The sequence below is a fragment of the Ranitomeya imitator genome, chromosome 1 (assembly GCF_032444005.1).
Source record: "Ranitomeya imitator isolate aRanImi1 chromosome 1, aRanImi1.pri, whole genome shotgun sequence".
Lineage (NCBI taxonomy): Eukaryota > Metazoa > Chordata > Amphibia > Anura > Dendrobatidae > Ranitomeya > Ranitomeya imitator.
Genome location: NC_091282.1, coordinates 768,127,694 through 768,146,605, shown reverse-complemented (window position 1 = coordinate 768,146,605; position 18,912 = coordinate 768,127,694). Strand labels below are relative to the sequence as shown.

Sequence of the window (18,912 nt, the reverse complement as noted above, 5' to 3'; positions counted from 1 at the left end):
CATACAAGAGTGACCAGCGCCATGAGGGTGATGACACTCTTACTTGGAAGATTTTACAGTAAAGTGCAGGGGGCACATACTTACACTCTTAAAGGAGGCTGCGAATTCAGCCACGCCTGGTACTATAGGAGACAAAAATAACAAAATTACAATGAGAACGACAGAAAATCCCCCCTAATGTGCAGAACAGCGGACCCTCCCAGAGTCCCCGACACTCACGCTGCTCAGGCCACAAGTCGGGGGATGCGCGATCCAGCTTTTCAAAGCTCAGCAACGACGTTTCCAAATCCACACCTGAAAGAGTGAGAAATCATGAGGGCAGCGGCGAAAAGGAACACCCCAGTCACATTACTCTAGGGGGTGATGGAGGGGACGGCCCCAAGGGGAGGATTTGGTGACCCAGAGGAAGATCCCCAGAAGGAACTAGGAGGCGAAAAGGCATTTGAGGTTAGAAAGGTGGTCACTGGGTGTGGGTTCCTTCCTAAGGGGGGCATTCATAGGAGAAGGGGTTGAGAGAAAGGTCTGTGACTTAAGATGGGCACTCTGGAGGGATTTCATGCCCGAGCGATTTGTAATGGGCACACTCCATATCCAGCAAGCTGGCACAAGTGTAGGGTACGGTACAGATAGCCCTGTCCCCCCCAGGGTCTCCGGGCACCACCCTGTCCCCCTCCACCCCCCCAGACTCTCCAGGGATCCCGCCCAGACCTCTCCCCCAGACTGCCCCTCTTTCCCAGGCGCCATCCTGCCCTACAGGAACCCAGCTCTGCTCCTTCCCCAGGACTCTCCATGCACATCACCCTGCCCCCTCTCCCGGATTCTCCAGGCACTGCCCTGCCCCTCCCCACCCAGACTCTGCAGGCACATCACCCTGCCTCATCCCCCGAATTCTCCAGGCACCGCCCTGCCCCTCCTCACCCAGACTCTGTGGGCACATCACCCTGCCTCATCCCCCAAATTCTCCGGGCACCGCCCTGCCCCTCCCCCCAGACTCTGCAGGCACATCCCTGCCCCCTCCCCCGGATTCCCTGGGCACCATCCTGCTCCCTCAGAGTTGCCAACCATCTAGAGATTCCAGGACACTTTGCAAATATAATTTAAGGAGTCTGTGACTTATTTTTGAAGATGAAGAAAGGTCTCCGGGTGATGGAGTCAATGACGGTTCGCCGATCTCAGCAGCTGAGGTCCTGCAGGATTCCGGGAGCAGACACGGAGCATCATTTATTATTCCAATGTGTCCAGAGAATAAAAAGTTAAGTTGGCAACCCCACACTCCTCTTTGGACCCTCTGCCCTACCCAGGGCTCTCCTCCCCAGGACCCTCCATGTAGTGTCTACCCTACCCTAGGACTCTCCTCCCCCAGACCTTCCTCGCACTGTCTTCGCCCTACCCTAGGACTCTCCTCGCACTATCTTCGCCCTACCCTAGGACTCTCCTCCCCCCGGACCCTCCTCGCCCTACCCTAGGATTCTCCTCCCCCCGGACCCTCCTCGCCCTACCCTAGGACTCTCCTTGCACTGTCTTTGCCCTACCGTAGGACTCTCCTCCCCCTGGACCCTCCTCGCCATACCCTAGGACTCTCCTCCCCCGGACCCTCCTCGCCCTATCCTAGGACTCTCCTCCCCCCGGACCCTCCTCGCCCTACCCTAGGACTCTCCTCCCCCCGGACCCTCCTCGCCCTACCCTAGGACTCACCTCCCCCCAGACCCTCCTCGCCCTACCCTAGGACTCTCCTCGCACTGTCTTTGCCCTACCGTAGGACTCTCCTCCCCCTGGACCCTCCTCGCCCTACCCTAGGACTCTCCTCCCCCGGACCCTCCTCGCACTGTCTTCGCCCTACCGTAGGACTCTCCTCCCCCGGACCCTCCTCGCACTCTCTTCGCCCTACCCTAGGACTCTCCTCCCCCCGGACCCTCCTCGCCCTACCCTAGGACTCTCCTCGCACTGTCTTTGCCCTACCGTAGGACTCTCCTCCCCCGGACCCTCGTCGCCCTACCCTAGGACTCTCCTCCCCCGGACCCTCCTCGCACTGTCTTCGCCCTACCGTAGGACTCTCCTCCCCAGGACCCTCCTCGCACTCTCTTCGCCCTACTCTAGGACTCTCCTCCCCCGGACCCTCCTCTGTTATGTAGGAAATCCAGTGACACAGTGTGCCTGCAATCAGAGCACATACAGTGATCTGACAATAACCCAAAAACAAAAGAACGAGCTCTGAGACGTGGAATCTCTGTAGACCGCAATACCTGAACCTAACCTAAACACAACTAAAGGCAGCTGTGGATTGCGCCTGACACTACCTATGCAACTCGGCACAGCCTGAGGAACTGACTAGCCTGAAGATAGAAATACAAGCCTGACTTGCCTCAGAGAAATACCCCAAAGGAAAAGGCAGCCCCCCACATATAATGACTGTTAGCAAGATGAAAAGACAAAACATAGGGATGAAATAGATTCAGCAAAGTGAGGCCCGATATTCTAGATAGAGCGAGGATAGCAAAGAGAACTTTGCAGTCTACAAAAAACCCTAAAGCAAAAAACCACGCAAAGGGGGAAAAAAGACCCACCGTGCCGAACTAACGGCACGGCGGTACACCCTTTGCGTCTCAGAGCTTCCAGCAAAAACGACTAGACAAGCTGGACAGAAAAAACAGCAACAAAAGCAAAGAAGCACTTATCTAAGCAGAGCAGCAGGCCACAGGAAAGATCCAGAAGCTCAGATCCAACACTGGAACATTGACAAGGAGCAAGGAAGACAGAATCAGGTGGAGTTAAATAACAAGCAGCCAACGAGCTCACCAGAACACCTGAGGGAGGAAGCTCAGAAGCTGCAGTACCACTTGTGACCACAGGAGTGAATTCAGCCACAGAATTCACAACAGTACCCCCCCCTTGAGGAGGGGTCACCGAACCCTCACCAGAGCCCCCAGGCCGACCAGGATGAGCCACATGAAAGGCACGAACAAGATCTGGAGCATGGACATCAGAGGCAAAAACCCAGGAATTATCTTCCTGAGCATAACCCTTCCATTTAACCAGATACTGGAGTTTCCGTCTAGAAACACGAGAATCCAAAATTTTCTCCACAATATACTCCAATTCCCCCTCCACCAAAACCGGGGCAGGAGGCTCAACAGATGGAACCATAGGTGCCACGTATCTCCGCAACAACGACCTATGGAATACATTATGTATGGAAAAGGAGTCTGGGAGGGTCAGACGAAAAGACACAGGATTGAGAATCTCAGAAATCCTATACGGACCAATAAAACGAGGTTTAAATTTAGGAGAGGAAACCTTCATAGGAATATGACGAGAAGATAACCAAACCAGATCCCCAACACGAAGTCGGGGACCCACACGGCGTCTGCGATTAGCGAAAAGTTGAACCTTCTCCTGGGACAAGGTCAAATTGTCCACTACCTGAGTCCAGATCTGCTGCAACCTGTCCACCACAGAATCCACACTAGGACAGTCCGAAGACTCAACCTGTCCTGAAGAGAAACGAGGATGGAACCCAGAATTGCAGAAAAATGGAGAGACCAAGGTAGCCGAGCTGGCCCGATTATTAAGGGCGAACTCAGCCAACGGCAAAAAGGACACCCAATCATCCTGGTCAGCAGAAACAAAACATCTCAGATATGTTTCCAAGGTCTGATTGGTTCGTTCGGTCTGGCCATTAGTCTGAGGATGGAAAGCCGAGGAAAAAGATAGGTCAATGCCCATCCTACCACAAAAGGCTCGCCAAAACCTTGAAACAAACTGGGAACCTCTGTCAGAAACAATATTCTCAGGAATGCCATGCAAACGAACCACATGCTGGAAGAACAAAGGCACCAAATCAGAGGAGGAAGGCAATTTAACCAAGGGCACCAGATGGACCATTTTAGAAAAGCGATCACAGACCACCCAAATGACTGACATCTTTTGAGAAACGGGAAGGCCAGAAATGAAATCCATCGAAATATGTGTCCAAGGCCTCTTTGGGACCGGCAAGGGCAAAAGCAACCCACTGCCACGTGAACAACAGGGCTTAGCCCTAGCACAAATCCCACAGGACTGCACAAAAGTACGTACATCCCGTGACAGAGATGGCCACCAGAAGGATCTAGCCACTAACTCTCTGGTACCAAAGATACCAGGATGACCAGCCAAGACCGAACAATGAAGTTCGGAGATAACTTTACTAGTCCACCTATCAGGGACGAACAGTTTCTCCGCCGGACAACGATCAGGTTTATTCGCCTGAAATTTTTGCAACACTCGCCGCAAATCAGGGGAGATGGCAGACACTCCTTCCTTGAGGATACCCGCCGGCTCAGATACACCCGGAGAGTCGGGCACAAAACTCCTAGACAGAGCATCCGCCTTCACATTTTTAGAGCCCGGAAGGTACGAAATCACAAAATCGAAGCGAGCAAAAAATAACGACCAACGGGCCTGTCTAGGATTCAAGCGCTTGGCAGACTCGAGATAAGTCAAGTTCTTATGATCAGTCAATACCACCACGCGATGCTTAGCTCCTTCAAGCCAATGACGCCACTCCTCGAATGCCCACTTCATGGCCAGCAATTCTCGGTTGCCCACATCATAATTACGCTCAGCAGCCGAAAACTTCCTGGAAAAGAAAGCACATGGTTTCAACACTGAGCAACCAGAACCTCTCTGTGACAAAACCGCCCCTGCTCCAATCTCAGAAGCATCAACCTCGACCTGGAACGGAAGAGAAACATCTGGTTGACACAACACAGGGGCAGAACAAAAACGACGCTTCAACTCCTGAAAAGCTTCCACAGCAGCAGAAGACCAATTAACCAAATCAGCACCCTTCTTGATCAAATCGGTCAATGGTTTGGCAATGCTAGAAAAATTACAGATGAAGCGACGATAAAAATTAGCAAAGCCCAGGAACTTTTGCAGACTTTTCAGAGATGTCGGCTGAGTCCAATCCTGGATGGCTTGGACCTTAACCGGATCCATCTCGATAGTAGAAGGGGAAAAGATGAACCCTAAAAATGAAACTTTCTGCACACCAAAGAGACACTTTGATCCCTTCACAAACAAAGAATTAGCACGCAGGACCTGGAAAACCATTCTGACCTGCTTCACATGAGACTCCCAATCATCTGAGAAGATCAAAATGTCATCCAAGTAAACAATCAGGAATTTATCCAGATACTCACGGAAGATGTCATGCATAAAAGACTGAAACACAGATGGAGCATTGGCAAGTCCGAACGGCATCACTAGATACTCAAAATGACCCTCGGGCGTATTAAATGCAGTTTTCCATTCATCTCCTTGCCTGATTCTCACCAGATTATACGCACCACGAAGATCTATCTTAGTGAACCAACTAGCCCCCTTAATCCGAGCAAACAAGTCAGATAACAATGGCAAGGGATACTGAAATGTAACAGTGGTCTTATTAAGAAGGCGGTAATCAATACACGGTCTCAGCGAACCATCCTTCTTGGTTACAAAAAAGAACCCTGCTCCAAGTGGTGATGATGATGGGCGAATATGTCCCTTCTCCAGGGATTCCTTCACATAACTGCGCATAGCGGCGTGTTCAGGCACGGATAAATTAAATAATCGACCTTTAGGGAATTTACTACCAGGAATCAAATTGATAGCACAATCACAATCCCTATGCGGAGGTAGGGCATCGGACTTGGGCTCCTCAAATATATCCTGATAATCAGACAAGAACTCTGGGACCTCAGAAGGAGTGGATGACGAAATAGACAAAAATGGAACATCACCATGTACCCCCTGACAACCCCAGCTGGATACCGACATAGAGTTCCAATCCAATACTGGATTATGGGTTTGCAGCCATGGCAACCGCAACACGACCACATCATGCAGATTATGTAGCACCAGAAAGCGAATAACCTCCTGATGTGCAGGAGCCATGCACATGGTCAGCTGGGCCCAGTACTGAGGTTTATTCTTGGCTAAAGGTGTAGCATCAATTCCTCTCAACGGAATAGGACACCGCAAAGGCTCCAAGAAAAACCCACAACGTTTAGCATAATCCAAATCCATCAGATTCAGGGCAGCGCCTGAATCCACAAACGCCATGACAGAATACGATGACAAAGAACATATCAAGGTAATGGACAGAAGGAATTTGGACTGTACAGTACCAATGACGGCAGACCTATCGAACCGCTTAGTGCGCTTAGGACAATCAGAAATAGCATGAGTGGAATCACCACAGTAGAAACACAGCCCATTCAGACGTCTGTGTTCCTGTCGTTCAACTCTGGTCATAGTCCTATCGCACTGCATAGGCTCAGGTTTAATCTCAGACAATACCGCCAAATGGTGCACAGATTTACGCTCGCGCAAGCGTCGACCGATCTGAATGGCCAAAGACATAGACTCATTCAAACCAGCAGGCATCGGAAATCCCACCATGACATCCTTAAGAGCCTCAGAGAGACCCTTTCTGAATAAAGCTGCCAGCGCAGATTCATTCCACAGAGTGAGTACTGACCACTTCCTAAATTTCTGACAATATACTTCTACATCATCCTGACCCTGGCACAAAGCCAGCAAATTTTTCTCAGCCTGATCCACTGAATTAGGCTCATCGTACAGCAATCCGAGCGCCAGGAAAAACGCATTGACATTACTCAATGCAGGGTCTCCTGGCGCAAGAGAAAATGCCCAGTCCTGAGGGTCGCCGCGCAAAAAAGAAATAATAATCAAAACTTGTTGAACAGGATTACCAGAAGAATGAGGTTTCAAGGCCAGAAATAGCTTACAATTATTTTTGAAACTAAGAAACTTAGTTCTATCACCAAAAAACAAATCAGGAATAGGAATTTTTGGTTCTAACATAGATTTCTGATCAATAGTATCTTGAATCTTTTGTACATTTGTAACGAGATTATCCATTGAAGAGCACAGACCCTGAATATCCATGTCCACACCTGTGTCCTGAAACACCCAAATGTCTAGGGGAAAAAAAAGACTGAACAAAGAGCTGAGAAAAAAAAATGATGTCAGAACTTCTTTTTTCCCTCTATTGAGAATCATTAGTTTTGGCTCCTTGTACTGTTATGTAGGCAATCCTGTGACACAGTGTGCCAGCAATCAGAGCACATACAGTGATCTGACAATAACCCAAAAACAATAGAACGAGCTCTGAGACGTGGAATCTCTGTAGACCGCAATACCTGATCCTATCCTAAACACAACTAAAGGCAGCTGTGGATTGCGCCTGACACTACCTATGCAACTCGGCACAGCCTGAGGAACTGACTAGCCTGAAGATAGAAAAACAAGCCTGACTTGCCTCAGAGAAATACCCCAAAGGAAAAGGCAGCCCCCCACATATAATGACTGTTAGCAAGATGAAAAGACAAAACGTAGGGATGAAATAGATTCAGCAAAGTGAGGCCCGATATTCTAGATAGAGCGAGGATAGCAAAGAGAACTTTGCAGTCTACAAAAAACCCTAAAGCAAAAAACCACGCAAAGGGGGCAAAAAGACCCACCGTGCCGAACTAACGGCACGGCGGTACACCCTTTGCGTCTCAGAGCTTCCAGCAAAAACGAATAGACAAGCTGGACAGAAAAAACAGCAACAAAAGCAAAGAAGCACTTATCTAAGCAGAGCAGCAGGCCACAGGAAAGATCCAGAAGCTCAGATCCAACACTGGAACATTGACAAGGAGCAAGGAAGACAGAATCAGGTGGAGTTAAATAACAAGGCAGCCAACGAGCTCACCAGAACACCTGAGGGAGGAAGCCCAGAAGCTGCAGTACCACTTGTGACCACAGAAGTGAATTCAGCCACAGAATTCACAACACTCCTCGCCCTACCCTAGGACTCTCCTCCCTACCCTAGGACTCTTGTCTCTCCGGACCCTCCTTGTACCTTCCCCACCCTTCCCTAGGACTCTCCTTGCATCGTCTCCTCCCTACCCAAGAACTCTCCTCCCCCCGGACCCTCCTCGCATCATCTCCGCCCTACCCTAGCACTCTCCACACCACAGACCTTCCTCTTACTGTCTCAGCCCTACCCTTGGTCTCTCCTTCTCCTGGCCTCTCCTCGCAGCGGCCGCGATGTACGTTCCCCCACTTCCTTACCCTCAGTGGCCGCAGCCGCCATTATTTGAAGCAGCCTGTATCACGTGACGCATCTGCGTCTTGTGATTGGTCGGGAGTCGGGGTCAGACACACGTCACGTACGTTTCGCGGCAGCGCCAGTCCCCGTCTATATTTTACCATGACTACCAAACAGTGCCACTTCCGCCAGGAGTCATCATGGCCGCCCGAGTGGTCCTGACACGGTAGAAATTAGAAAACTGCCTCTGAAGTCGATCGGAGGTTATAGGTCACGACCTTCCTTTTTATGTTGTCAGGACCAATGGTTGATCCTGGAGAGGGGGCCGTGGTGCCAGCAGCCAATAGGCAGCAGCGGGGTGGAGCTATGTGTCATTCTAATTAGTAAAGTGTCAGTCTGCTGCATAGAGTCCGGCAGGATGCTGCAGCTCCGGAGGCTCCTTCGTGTAAGAGAGGGGCGGCTGGGCAGGGGGCTCTGTGCTCAGGGGGGCTCCTGCGGGTGAGAGGGGGGGCGGCTGGGCAAGGGGCTCTGTGCTCGGGGGGCTCCTGCGGGTAAGAGAGGGGCGGCTGGGCAGGGGGCTCTGTGCTCGGGGGGCTCCTGCGGGTAAGAGAGGGGCGGCTCGGCAGGGGGCTCTGTGCTCGGGGGGCTCCTGCGGGTGAGCGGCTGGGCAGGGGGCTCTTTGCTCGGGGGGGCTCCTGCGGGTGAGAGGGGGGGCGGCTGGGCAGGGGGCTCTGTGCTTGGGGGGGCTCAAGTGGGTAAGAAAGGGGGGCGGCTGGGAAGGGGGCTCTGTGCTCAGGGGGGCTCCTGCGGGTAAGAGAGGGGGGCGGCTGGGCAGGGGGCTCTGTGCTCGGGGGGCGGCTGGGCAGGGGGCTCTGTGCTCGGGGGGCTCCTGCGGATGAGAGGGGGAGCGGCTGGGCAGGGGGCTCTGTGCTCGGGGGGGCTCCTGCTGACCTCTGTTTTGTGTCTTTCTCAGCCTTCAATTAGGATTGCACGCGTGAATTATTCCTCTGCGGCCGTGGTGAGTCGTGTGACACGTTGGGGGGGACTGTGGTTACACTAGTGCGGTTGGTAATGTGCAGACGAGTTTTGCCCACTGTATATCTCTGAGTGTGAAAGTGATGTATGACGGGCCACAGGGGCGCCGATGGCCTGGAGTCTGGAATAGAACCACTAATCCTAAACTATGGCGTACAGAAGAACTGTCCCTTCCCCAGGGGCTGGAACCGCTGCCCCACTCTAGTGTGTGTGTGTGTGTCCCTCCTACACCGCTGCCCTCCTCTAGTGCCCCCTCCCCCACAGGCTGATTCCTGTGCCCCTCCCCCCTGGGCTGGTACCGCTGCCCTCCTCTAGTGCCCCCTCCCCCACAGGCTGATACCTGTGCCCCCTTCCCCCTGGGCTGGTACTGCTGCCCTCCTCTAGTGCCCCCCCACAGGCTGGTACTGCTGCCCTTCTCTAGTACCCCCCCACAGGCTGATACCGCTGCCCTACTCTAGAGCCCCCCCACCACAAGGCTGGTACTGCCACCCTTCTCTAGTACCCCCCTCCCCAGGCTGGTACTGCCACCCTTCTCTAGTACCCCCCTCCCCAGGCTGGTACTGCCACCCTTCTCTAGTGCCACCCTTCTCTAGTACCCCCCTCCCCAGGCTGGTACTGCCACCCTTCTCTAGTACCCCCCTCCCCAGGCTGGTACTGCCGCCCTTTTCTAGTACACCCCCCCTTGCTGGTGCTGCCGCCCTTCTCTAGTACACCCCCCCCACATGTTGGTACCGCTGCCCTACTCTAGTGCCCCCCCCTAACACACGAGCTGGTACCGCTGCCCTCTTCTAGTGCCCATCCCCCCACACACACAGGCTGGTACCATGGTGCTCTCTGGTGCTGTTGTCACATTTTCTGAACCTGGGAGGGGCATTCTGGGCTATGGTTGCTGCTGGGGTAGAGTCTTTACTCGTCGCCTGACTGGCACATTCGACACTGAACATTGCTTTCCTCTTCAGCCTCTCACCAAACTCTTTATAAATGGGCATTTTGTGGAGTCGAAGACGTCCGACTGGATTGACATTCACAACCCGGTAAGAAATGTTGGGCTTCCTGTGTGCACCAGGCGCTGACTGCCGATATTAAAGCTGATATGTCTGCTGTTGCCAGGCCACGAATGAGGTGATCGGGCGGGTGCCACAAGCCACGCAGGGTGAGATGGAAGCAGCGGTCAAGGCTTGTGAACGTGCGTTCCCAGCCTGGTCGGAGACCTCCATCCTGAACCGGCAGCAGATCTTCCTGCGCTACCAGCAGCTCATTAAGGATAACCTGGTAATAAGGAGGACGGTGGGTAGTGGAGACCGTTGTGAATGAGGACAGGTTCATGGTCCCTCTTCTCTCCAGAAAGAGCTGGCACGTCTGATCACGCTGGAGCAGGGGAAGACGTTGGCCGATGCAGAAGGAGATGTCTTCCGTGGATTGCGTAAGGCCCGATGAGTCGACTGTCTGTGTGGCTGCCGAGCTGCTGCTTCTTGCTGACTTGTGACCTTTGCTTTTTCTAGAGGTGGTAGAGCACGCATGTAGTGTGACCTCGCTCATGCTAGGGGAGACCTTGCCCTCTCTGACCAAGGACATGGACACTTACACTTTCCGCCTGCCCCTGGGTGTCTGCGCTGGCATTGCTCCCTTTAACTTTCCTGCCATGATCCCGCTCTGGATGTTCCCCATGGCCATGGTTTGTGGGAACACGTACCTGATGAAGCCGTCCGAGCGTGTTCCTGGAGCCACCATGTTTCTTGCCCAGTTGTTACAAGATGCTGGCGCTCCAGATGGCACCTTGAATATTATACATGGTCAGCACTCAGGTGAGGTCCAAACACCCACAATAGGGTAACTTTCCTTTAAGACTTAACTTTATCTGATTCCAAGAAGGTGGCTCTGAAGTACCCAGTCAGCTTTGGGAACGCAGGTATATACAGGTGCGTCTCACAAAATTAGAATATCATCAAAAAGTCCATTTATTTCAGTTCTTCTAAACAAAAAGTGAAACTCGTATATTATATAGAGTCATTAGAGAGATCTATTTCACGTGTTTATTTCTGTTAATGTTGAGGCTATGTGAACACGTTGCGGATTCGTGTGCGGAATTCTCCGCGCAGATTTTGAAAAATCCGCAGGTAAAACGCACTACGGATTACCCGCGGATTTCCAGCATTTTTTTGTGAGGTTTTCACCTGTGTTTTAACACCTGCGGATTCCTATTGAGGAGCAGATCTAAAACGCTGCGGAATCAGCACAAAGAATTGACATGCTGCGGAAAATACAATGCAGCGTCTCCACGTGGTATTTTCCGCAGCATGTGCACTGTGGATTTTGTTTTCCATAGGTTTACATGGTACTGTACAATGCATGGAAAACTGCTGCGAATCTGCAATGTGTGCACATAGCCTGATAATTATGGCTTACAGCCAATGAAAACCCAAAAGTCATTATCTTAGTAAATTAGAATATTTAAGAAAAAAACACACCTGCAAAGGCTTCCTAAGCATTTATAAAGGTCCATTAGTCTGTTTCAGTAGCTCCACAATCATGGGGGAAGACTGACTTGCAAGATGTCCAGAAGGCAGTCATTGACACATTCCACAAGGAGGGTAAGGCTACTTTCACACTAGCGTCAGTACGGGGCCGTTGCCATGCGTCGGCCAGACGTACCGACGCAAACTGCGAATAAAATGAACAACGGGGGCAGCGGATGCAGTTTTACAACGCATCCGCTGCCCCATTGTAAGGTCTGGGGAGGAGGGGGCGGAGTTCTGGCCGCGCATGCGCGGTCGGAAATGGCGGACACGACGCACAAAAAACCGTTACATGCAGCATTTTTTTTTTTTTGTGCTGACGGTCCACCAAAACACGAAGCATCCGTCGCACGACGGATGCGACGTGTGGCCATACGTCGGAATGCATCGGCTAATACAAGTCTATGGAAAAAAAACGCATCCTGCGGGCAACTTTGGAGGATGCGTTTTTTTCTCCAAAACGGCGCATTGCGACGTACGTCACACAACGCTAGTGTGAAAGTACCCTAAGCCACAAAAGGTCATTGCTAAATAAGCTGACTGTTCACAGTCCTTTATCCAAGCATATTAATGGAAAGTTTAGTGGAAGGAAAAAGTGTGGTAGAAAATGGTACACAAGCAACCGGGATAACCGCAGCCTTAAAGGATTAAGAAAAGGCCATTCAAAAACTTGGGGAAGATTCACAAGGAGTGGACTGCTGCTGGAGTCATTGCTTCAAGAGCCACCACACACAGACGTATCCAGGACATTATTATTATTATAGCGCTATTTATTCCATGGCACTTTACATGTGAGGAGGGGTATACATAATATACCCCTCAATTGGCTACAAGAGTCGCCTTCCTTGTGTCAAGCCACTCATGACCAATAGACAACGCCAGAAGTGTCTTACCTGGGCCAAGGAGAAAAAGAGCTGGACTGTTGCTCAGTGGTCCAAGGTGTTATTTTGAGATTAAAGTAAATTTTGCATTTCATTTGGAAATCAAGGTCACAGAGACTGGAGGAAGGGTGGAGAGGCCACAATCCAAGCTGCTTGAGATCTAGTGTGAAGTTTCCACAACCAGCGATGGTTTGGGAGCCATGTCATCTGCTGGTATAGGCCACTGTGTTTTATTAAAGGGAACCTGTCACCCCCAAAATCAATGGTGAGGTAAGCTCACTGTCATCAGCAGCTTATCTACAGCATTCTGTAATGTAGATAAGCCCCCCGATGTAACCTGAAAGAGGAGAAAGAGGTTAGATTATACTCACCCAGGGGCGGTCCGGTCAAATAGGAGGCGCCAGAGCGGACCTGAGACACCCATCTTCATTTCATGACGTCCTCTTCTGGTCTTCACGCCGCAGCTCCAGCGCAGGCGTACTTTGTCTGCCCTGTTGAGGGCAGAGCAAAGTACTGCAGCGAGCAGGTGCTGGGCCTCTCTGACCTTTCTGGCGCCTGCGCATTGCAGTACTTTGCTGTGCCCTCAACAGGGCAGACAAAGTACGCCTGCACCGGAGCCGCGGCGTGAAGACCAGAAGATGACGTCATGGAATGAAGATGGGAGGCGCTGTTCCGGACCTGAGACACCCATCGGAGCAGGACCGCCTCTGGGGGAGTATAATCTAACCTTTTTCTCCTCTTTCAGGTAACATCGGCGGCTTATCTACAGCATTACAGAATGCTGTAGATAAGCGCAGCTGTCTACCAGGACATTTTAGAGCACTTCATGCTTCCCTCTGCCGACAAGCTTTTTGGAGATGGAAATGTCATTCTCCAGCAAGACTTGGCACCTGTCCACACTGCCAAAAGTACCAATACCTGGTTTACAAACAACAGTATCACTGTGCTTGATTGGCCAGCAAACTCGCCTGACCTTAACCCCATAGAGCAGACCTGGACAAAGTGTGGGCCACATCTGGCTAAGTCCGGCACACGGACCGAGAAAGCCGTGGGACTGGAAATCAGAGGTCCACGGGCCGCACCGTGCCTGCTCGCTCTGTTTCCATCTGTGGTTATGGGATATTGTCAAGAGGAAGATGAGACTCCAAACCCAACAATGCAGACGAGCTGAAGGCTGCTGTCAAAGCAACCTGGGCTTCCATAACACCTTAGTAGTGCCACAGGCTGATTGCCTCCATGCCACGCCGTGATGATGCAAAGGGAGCTCCGACCAAGTATGGAGTACATTTATTGAACATACTGTACATTTCAGTAGGCCAACATTTTGGATTTTAAAATCATTTTTCAAGCTGGTGTTATAAAGTATTCTAATTTATTGAGCTAATGGCATTTGGGTTTTCATTGGCTGTAAGCCATAATCATCAACATTAGCAGAAATAAACACTTGAAATAGATCACTCTGTTTGTAATGACTCTCTGTAGTGAGTTTCACCTTTTTGTATTGAAGAACTGAAATTAACTTTTTGATAATCTCACTTAGTGAGAAGCTCCTGTATATAGTGCAGTACCCATGGAGGGCCGTGGGGGAGCAGCCGTCATTCTCAATAGTGGGAGAGGGACACAACCATCTTTTCTCTAAATACATTACGTGTGTGTGTGTGTGTGTGTGTGTGTGTGTACACAGCCCAGATGGCCTGCAGTGCACCAGATATGTGGCCCTAGAACACGCCCTGCAATGAGCGTGGAGCACACAGCAGTGACTGTCTATGTAATGTCCTGACAACAATCACTTCTTTCTATTCCTAGGGTACACGTTAAGGTGGGGTTCCCGGTGTAAGAGTGGATGGGGGATGTTTGGTGTGAAGTTCCTGCTATATGTTTAGTTGGGGTGTGATTCCTAGTGTATGTGTGTGATGGTATTACCTGTGTATGGTGAATGTTAGGGGTAAAGATACCCTTTGGATAAGGAAGGGTAGTTCTAGGGCAATAATTTCCACAGGATGGTGGTAGATAATTGGGGCAGAGTTCCTGGTGTATGGGATTTTGTGGGGGTGGAGTTTCTGATTTTCTGGCGGGTGGAGTAAGAGATCCTGCTATATCCTTGCTCCATTGTTGTTCAACATCTTTATCAATTATTTAGATGAGGGTAAACTGAATAAATTTGCAGACAATGCAAAGCTAGGAGGGATACCTAACACTAAAGACAGATTCAGGATTCAGAGGGATCTAGATAAGCTTGAAGAATGGGCAGCGATTAATAGAATGGTATTTAACATCTGGACAAGAAAACAAAAATTTACATCTATAGGATGGGAGGAATAGAACTAAGCAACAGCACGTGTCAAAGACTTGGGTATACTAATAGATTACAAACTTCACATGAGTCGACAGGGAGATTACAGCAGCAAAAAAGGCAAACACAGTTTTAGGATGTATTAAGAGAAGCATAGAGTCTAGATCACATGAAGTCATTATCTCCCTTTAATCCTCATTGGTCAGTACTCATCTGGAATACTGAGTCCAGTTCTGGGCACCACATTTTAAAAAAGACATTGAAAATCTGGAGCAAGTTCAGAGAAGAGCTACCAGGATCGTGAGCGGACTGCAATTATGTCCTACAAGGAACGGTTAAAGGATCTGGGAATGTTTAGCTTGCAAAAAAAGAAGGCAAACAGGAGACTTAATAGCTGTCTACAAATATCTGAAGGGCTGTCACAGTGTAGAGGGATCATTATTCTCATTTGCACAGGGAAACACAAGAAGCAATGGGATGAAACTGAAAGGGAGAAGATACAGATTAGATATTTAGGGAAAAAAACTTTTTGACAGTGTGGGTGATCAATGAGTGGAACAGGCTGTCGCGAGAGGTGGTGAGTTCTCCTTCAATGGAAGTCTTCAAACCGAGGCTGGACTGACATCTGTTTTAGATGGTTTAGTGAATCCTGAATTGAGCAGGGTGTTGAACACTGACCCAGGAGGTCTCTTCTAACATTCTAGGATTCTATAAACGAGTGAGTGAGTGACGGATGTATGGGCCTATAACACATGTTAGGGCTGCTCCTCACACTGAAAAGGATATCGCATATATACTGTATATTCACGTGTTTTGTTTCTTAGCGGTGAATTTCATATGTGATCATCCCGCCATCCGTGCCATCAGTTTTGTGGGGTCTAACCAGGCTGGAGAATACATCTATGAAAGAGGGTCTCGAAATGGCAAGAGAGTCCAGTCTAACATGGTATGCTTCAGGGCACTTTCTGAAGGGACTGATCACTGATACTTCATACTGTACCCTTATCACTCCTCCATCTCACATGCAGGGGGCCAAAAACCATGGCGTTGTGATGCCAGATGCCAATAAGGAGAATACTCTGAACCAGCTTGTTGGAGCAGCATTTGGTGCTGCAGGACAGCGCTGCATGGCATTGTCAACTGCCGTTCTGGTTGGGGACGCAAAGAAATGGCTGCCGGAATTGGTGGAAAAAGCAAAGAAATTGCAAGTGAATGCCGGTAAGAAGAAAGGCACAATCTAGGGAATACATTTCCTCCATAGGTTACATCTCAAACACACTGTAGACTAACAGCTCTGGAACATGAACCTGTCCTCATTGCAGGACCTCCGTCCAGACACTGCTGCAGCAAGTGAGCTGAGAGTTTCGTACAGCTGTTCAGAGGATGTAGCTCAATACTTCTCTTATTTCATCTAGTGTAATTATGGGGGTAATATTCCCCACCACAGTGGTCCTCAATACTCAAAAAAAAAAAAAGTTATCCACCTCTTATTGGGAGATGAGTGACTTTCTGGGTATCAAGCGCCTCTTCTAGTTAGAACAGTGTTTGCACAACCTGATACTAAACTAGTACCTGATACTTACACCAGTGTTTGCGTAACCTGATGATACTATACTAGCGCCTCTCCTAGTTACCCCAGTGTGTGCACGACCTGATACTATACTGGCGCCTCTCCTAGTTACACCAGTGTTTGCGTAACCTGATGATACTATACTGGCACCTCTCCTAGTTACCCCAGTGTGTACGACCTGATACTATACTAGCACCTCTCCTAGTTACCCCAGTGTGTGCACGACCTGATACTATACTAGCGCCTCTCCTAGTTACCCCAGTGTCTGCGTAACCTGATGATACTACACTAGCGCCTCTCCTAGTTACACCAGGGTATGTGTAACCTGATGATACTATACTAGCGCCTCTCCTAGTTACACCAGTGTCTGCGTAACCTGATGATACTACACTAGCGCCTCTCCTAGTTACACCAGGGTATGTGTAACCTGATGATACTATACTAGCGCCTCTCCTAGTTAACCCAGTGTCTGCGTAACCTGATGATACTATACTAGCGCCTCTCCTAGTTACACCAGGGTATATGTAACCTGATGATACTATACTAGCGCCTCTCTTAGCTACAACAGTGTGCACACGTTATCAGTCGTCTATAAATGACCTGACGTTACCAGAGCTGCGCTGTGGCTCCATGTCATGAGCGCGCCTCTTCCATTACTTGCACTAGGATGCCATCTGTACTTGACCTTGTGATGTTAGCACATCATGTTTGTCACCAGCATCCCCACACCCCCCATACAGAATTGAGAGTGGATGGACACCCCCATAACCTTATTGCTTGTGGTTGAATACTTTCATACAACTTTGCACTTAAGGCCACGTTCACACGGTCAGTCATTTACATCAGTATTTGTAACCAGGAATGGGTGATAATACAGAAGTATTGATGTGTTTCTATACTTCTCCTATGACTGTTCCATTCCTGGTTTTGGCTACTAATGCTGATGTAAAGAGCCACGTTCACACATTCGGTATATCTGATTTTTCACCACACGTGCCAGGTGTAATGCAGAACTAATAAGGTTTTGTATCGGTCACATACTTGAATACTGGAAAATGTTCTCTCTACTCCCGAGCCTGACTTCTGCAGATCTGTCAGCTCTAGCTTTGTCAAGTTTCCAGGCGTTTTAGATCAGGGGCAATGGGAAGTCTCCTCCTACGTGGCAGCCATTATAATCTGGGGTTTCTGCTGGGTTACACAACTTATCACGCTCCCATTATTTCTCGATCGTGTTAGTGGCATGGTATTGAGGTCCAGTCTTGTTACCTCCTGTCTCTGGATGACCTGTGTTCTAGGCGATCAGGCTGGGGCTGACGTGGGGCCCCTCATCAGTAAAGAGGCAAAGCGGCGTGTGTGCAGCCTGATTGACAGCGGGGTGAAGCAGGGCGCAACACTTCTACTCGATGGCCGCAGCATCAAAGTGAAGGGCTATGAAAATGGCAATTTTGTGGGGCCTACAATACTGGCCAACGTTACGGTAAGTGTACAAAAAGCCTGGTGACTGGAGGGACAGCGGTAGACATGGCGCAGTACATGAGATGCTGGCACTGATTTGTTGAGTGTAATGCTTCTCGCAGCCAGACATGACCTGCTATAAAGAGGAAATCTTTGGGCCAGTGCTGGTGGTCCTCGGAGCCGACACTCTAGATGAAGCGATAGACATCGTCAATAAAAACCCCTATGGAAATGGCACCGCAATCTTTACCACAAATGGAGCCACAGCCCGAAAGTACACTCATCTGGCAGATGTGGGACAGGTGGGTACATGGTAGTGAAGACTGGTGTGTAGTGGAAGAATAGGAGGGCTGAACATGGGGCTGTCCAGACAGTGGGGTGATTGTCGTCCACAACACCTGTAACCACCCTCTGCTCTACTTCCAGGTTGGAGTAAATGTGCCTATTCCAGTGCCGCTGCCAATGTTCTCATTCACTGGATCCCGTGCCTCCTTCCGGGGCGACACAAACTTCTATGGCAAACAGGTAAAGGGTTAGTGCAGGTTCCTGTGTGGGGGGAGTTGGTTACTGTTTCCCTTACTTTACATCTTTTACTTTTAGGGGGTTCATTTTTACACCCAGTTAAAGACTGTGACCTCTCAGTGGAAAGAGGAGGATGCCACACTAACCAGTCCGGCTGTGGTCATGCCAACCATGGGCCGGTAAGCTGCCCCCAATCTTCTCCTATCATGACCCCATGGACCTCTATCACCCCTCCCCTTTGTTGCAACTCATTCATATCAGACAATGGAAATAAAACTCTTAAAATGTGTTTACTGCAAATTTCTTCTGGGTTGGCGTGACTATTCATCGGTGCAGATCCCTGGTGAGATCGGCAGCTCGGCATCTTGGTGGCTGGAGTCTCCGTCTCTGCCTGTTATGACAGCTGTACAAACCTTGCTGAGTTTAGCTGTGCACATTATGCAGGGATGGAGAAGGACCCCTGGCTCCTCCGCCCACCACATACCTGGGAGCCTTCATCTCTTGTAGCTCAGCTTTGTTTGTACACATTACTCTGCAAGGTTAGTTCTACTCTTCATTCC

The 18,912-nt window shown here is 50.0% G+C and overlaps 2 protein-coding genes across 3 annotated transcripts in view; one reads left to right on the top strand and one right to left on the bottom strand.

The window, feature by feature from the left end:
• Positions 1-8,239, bottom strand: part of LIN52 (lin-52 DREAM MuvB core complex component) — a 74,482-nt gene extending 66,243 nt beyond the window's left edge. For both annotated transcript variants that reach the window (XM_069735723.1, XM_069735724.1), the window contains exons 1-3: positions 8,104-8,239; positions 220-294; positions 85-122 (exon numbers count right to left, since the gene is read on the bottom strand). In XM_069735723.1, coding sequence (XP_069591824.1) covers positions 85-122; positions 220-294; positions 8,104-8,125 — 135 coding nt within the window. In that variant the 5' untranslated portion in view covers positions 8,126-8,239. The remainder of the gene's footprint in view (positions 1-84; positions 123-219; positions 295-8,103) is intronic.
• Positions 8,240-8,264: 25 nt separating this feature from the next.
• On the top strand, positions 8,265-18,641 carry ALDH6A1 (aldehyde dehydrogenase 6 family member A1). Its single transcript, XM_069735722.1, has 12 exons — positions 8,265-8,525; positions 9,054-9,098; positions 10,075-10,149; positions 10,226-10,387; positions 10,460-10,538; positions 10,618-10,920; positions 15,630-15,751; positions 15,834-16,023; positions 17,671-17,852; positions 17,953-18,132; positions 18,257-18,355; positions 18,431-18,641. The coding sequence occupies exons 1-12, from the start codon at positions 8,499-8,501 to the stop codon at positions 18,533-18,535; spliced, it is 1,569 nt and encodes a 522-aa protein (XP_069591823.1). The 5' UTR covers positions 8,265-8,498; the 3' UTR covers positions 18,536-18,641.
• The last annotated feature ends 271 nt before the right edge of the window (positions 18,642-18,912 follow it).

Coding starts and splice junctions, on each gene's coding strand:
- ALDH6A1 (XM_069735722.1), top strand. CDS start 8,499: ATGCTGCAGCTCCGGAGGCTCCTTCGT. Junction 10,921..15,629: donor TATACATGGTCAGCACTCAG/GTGAGGTCCAAA, acceptor TTTGTTTCTTAG/CGGTGAATTTCATATGTGAT. Junction 17,853..17,952: donor CAATACTGGCCAACGTTACG/GTAAGTGTACAA, acceptor TGCTTCTCGCAG/CCAGACATGACCTGCTATAA.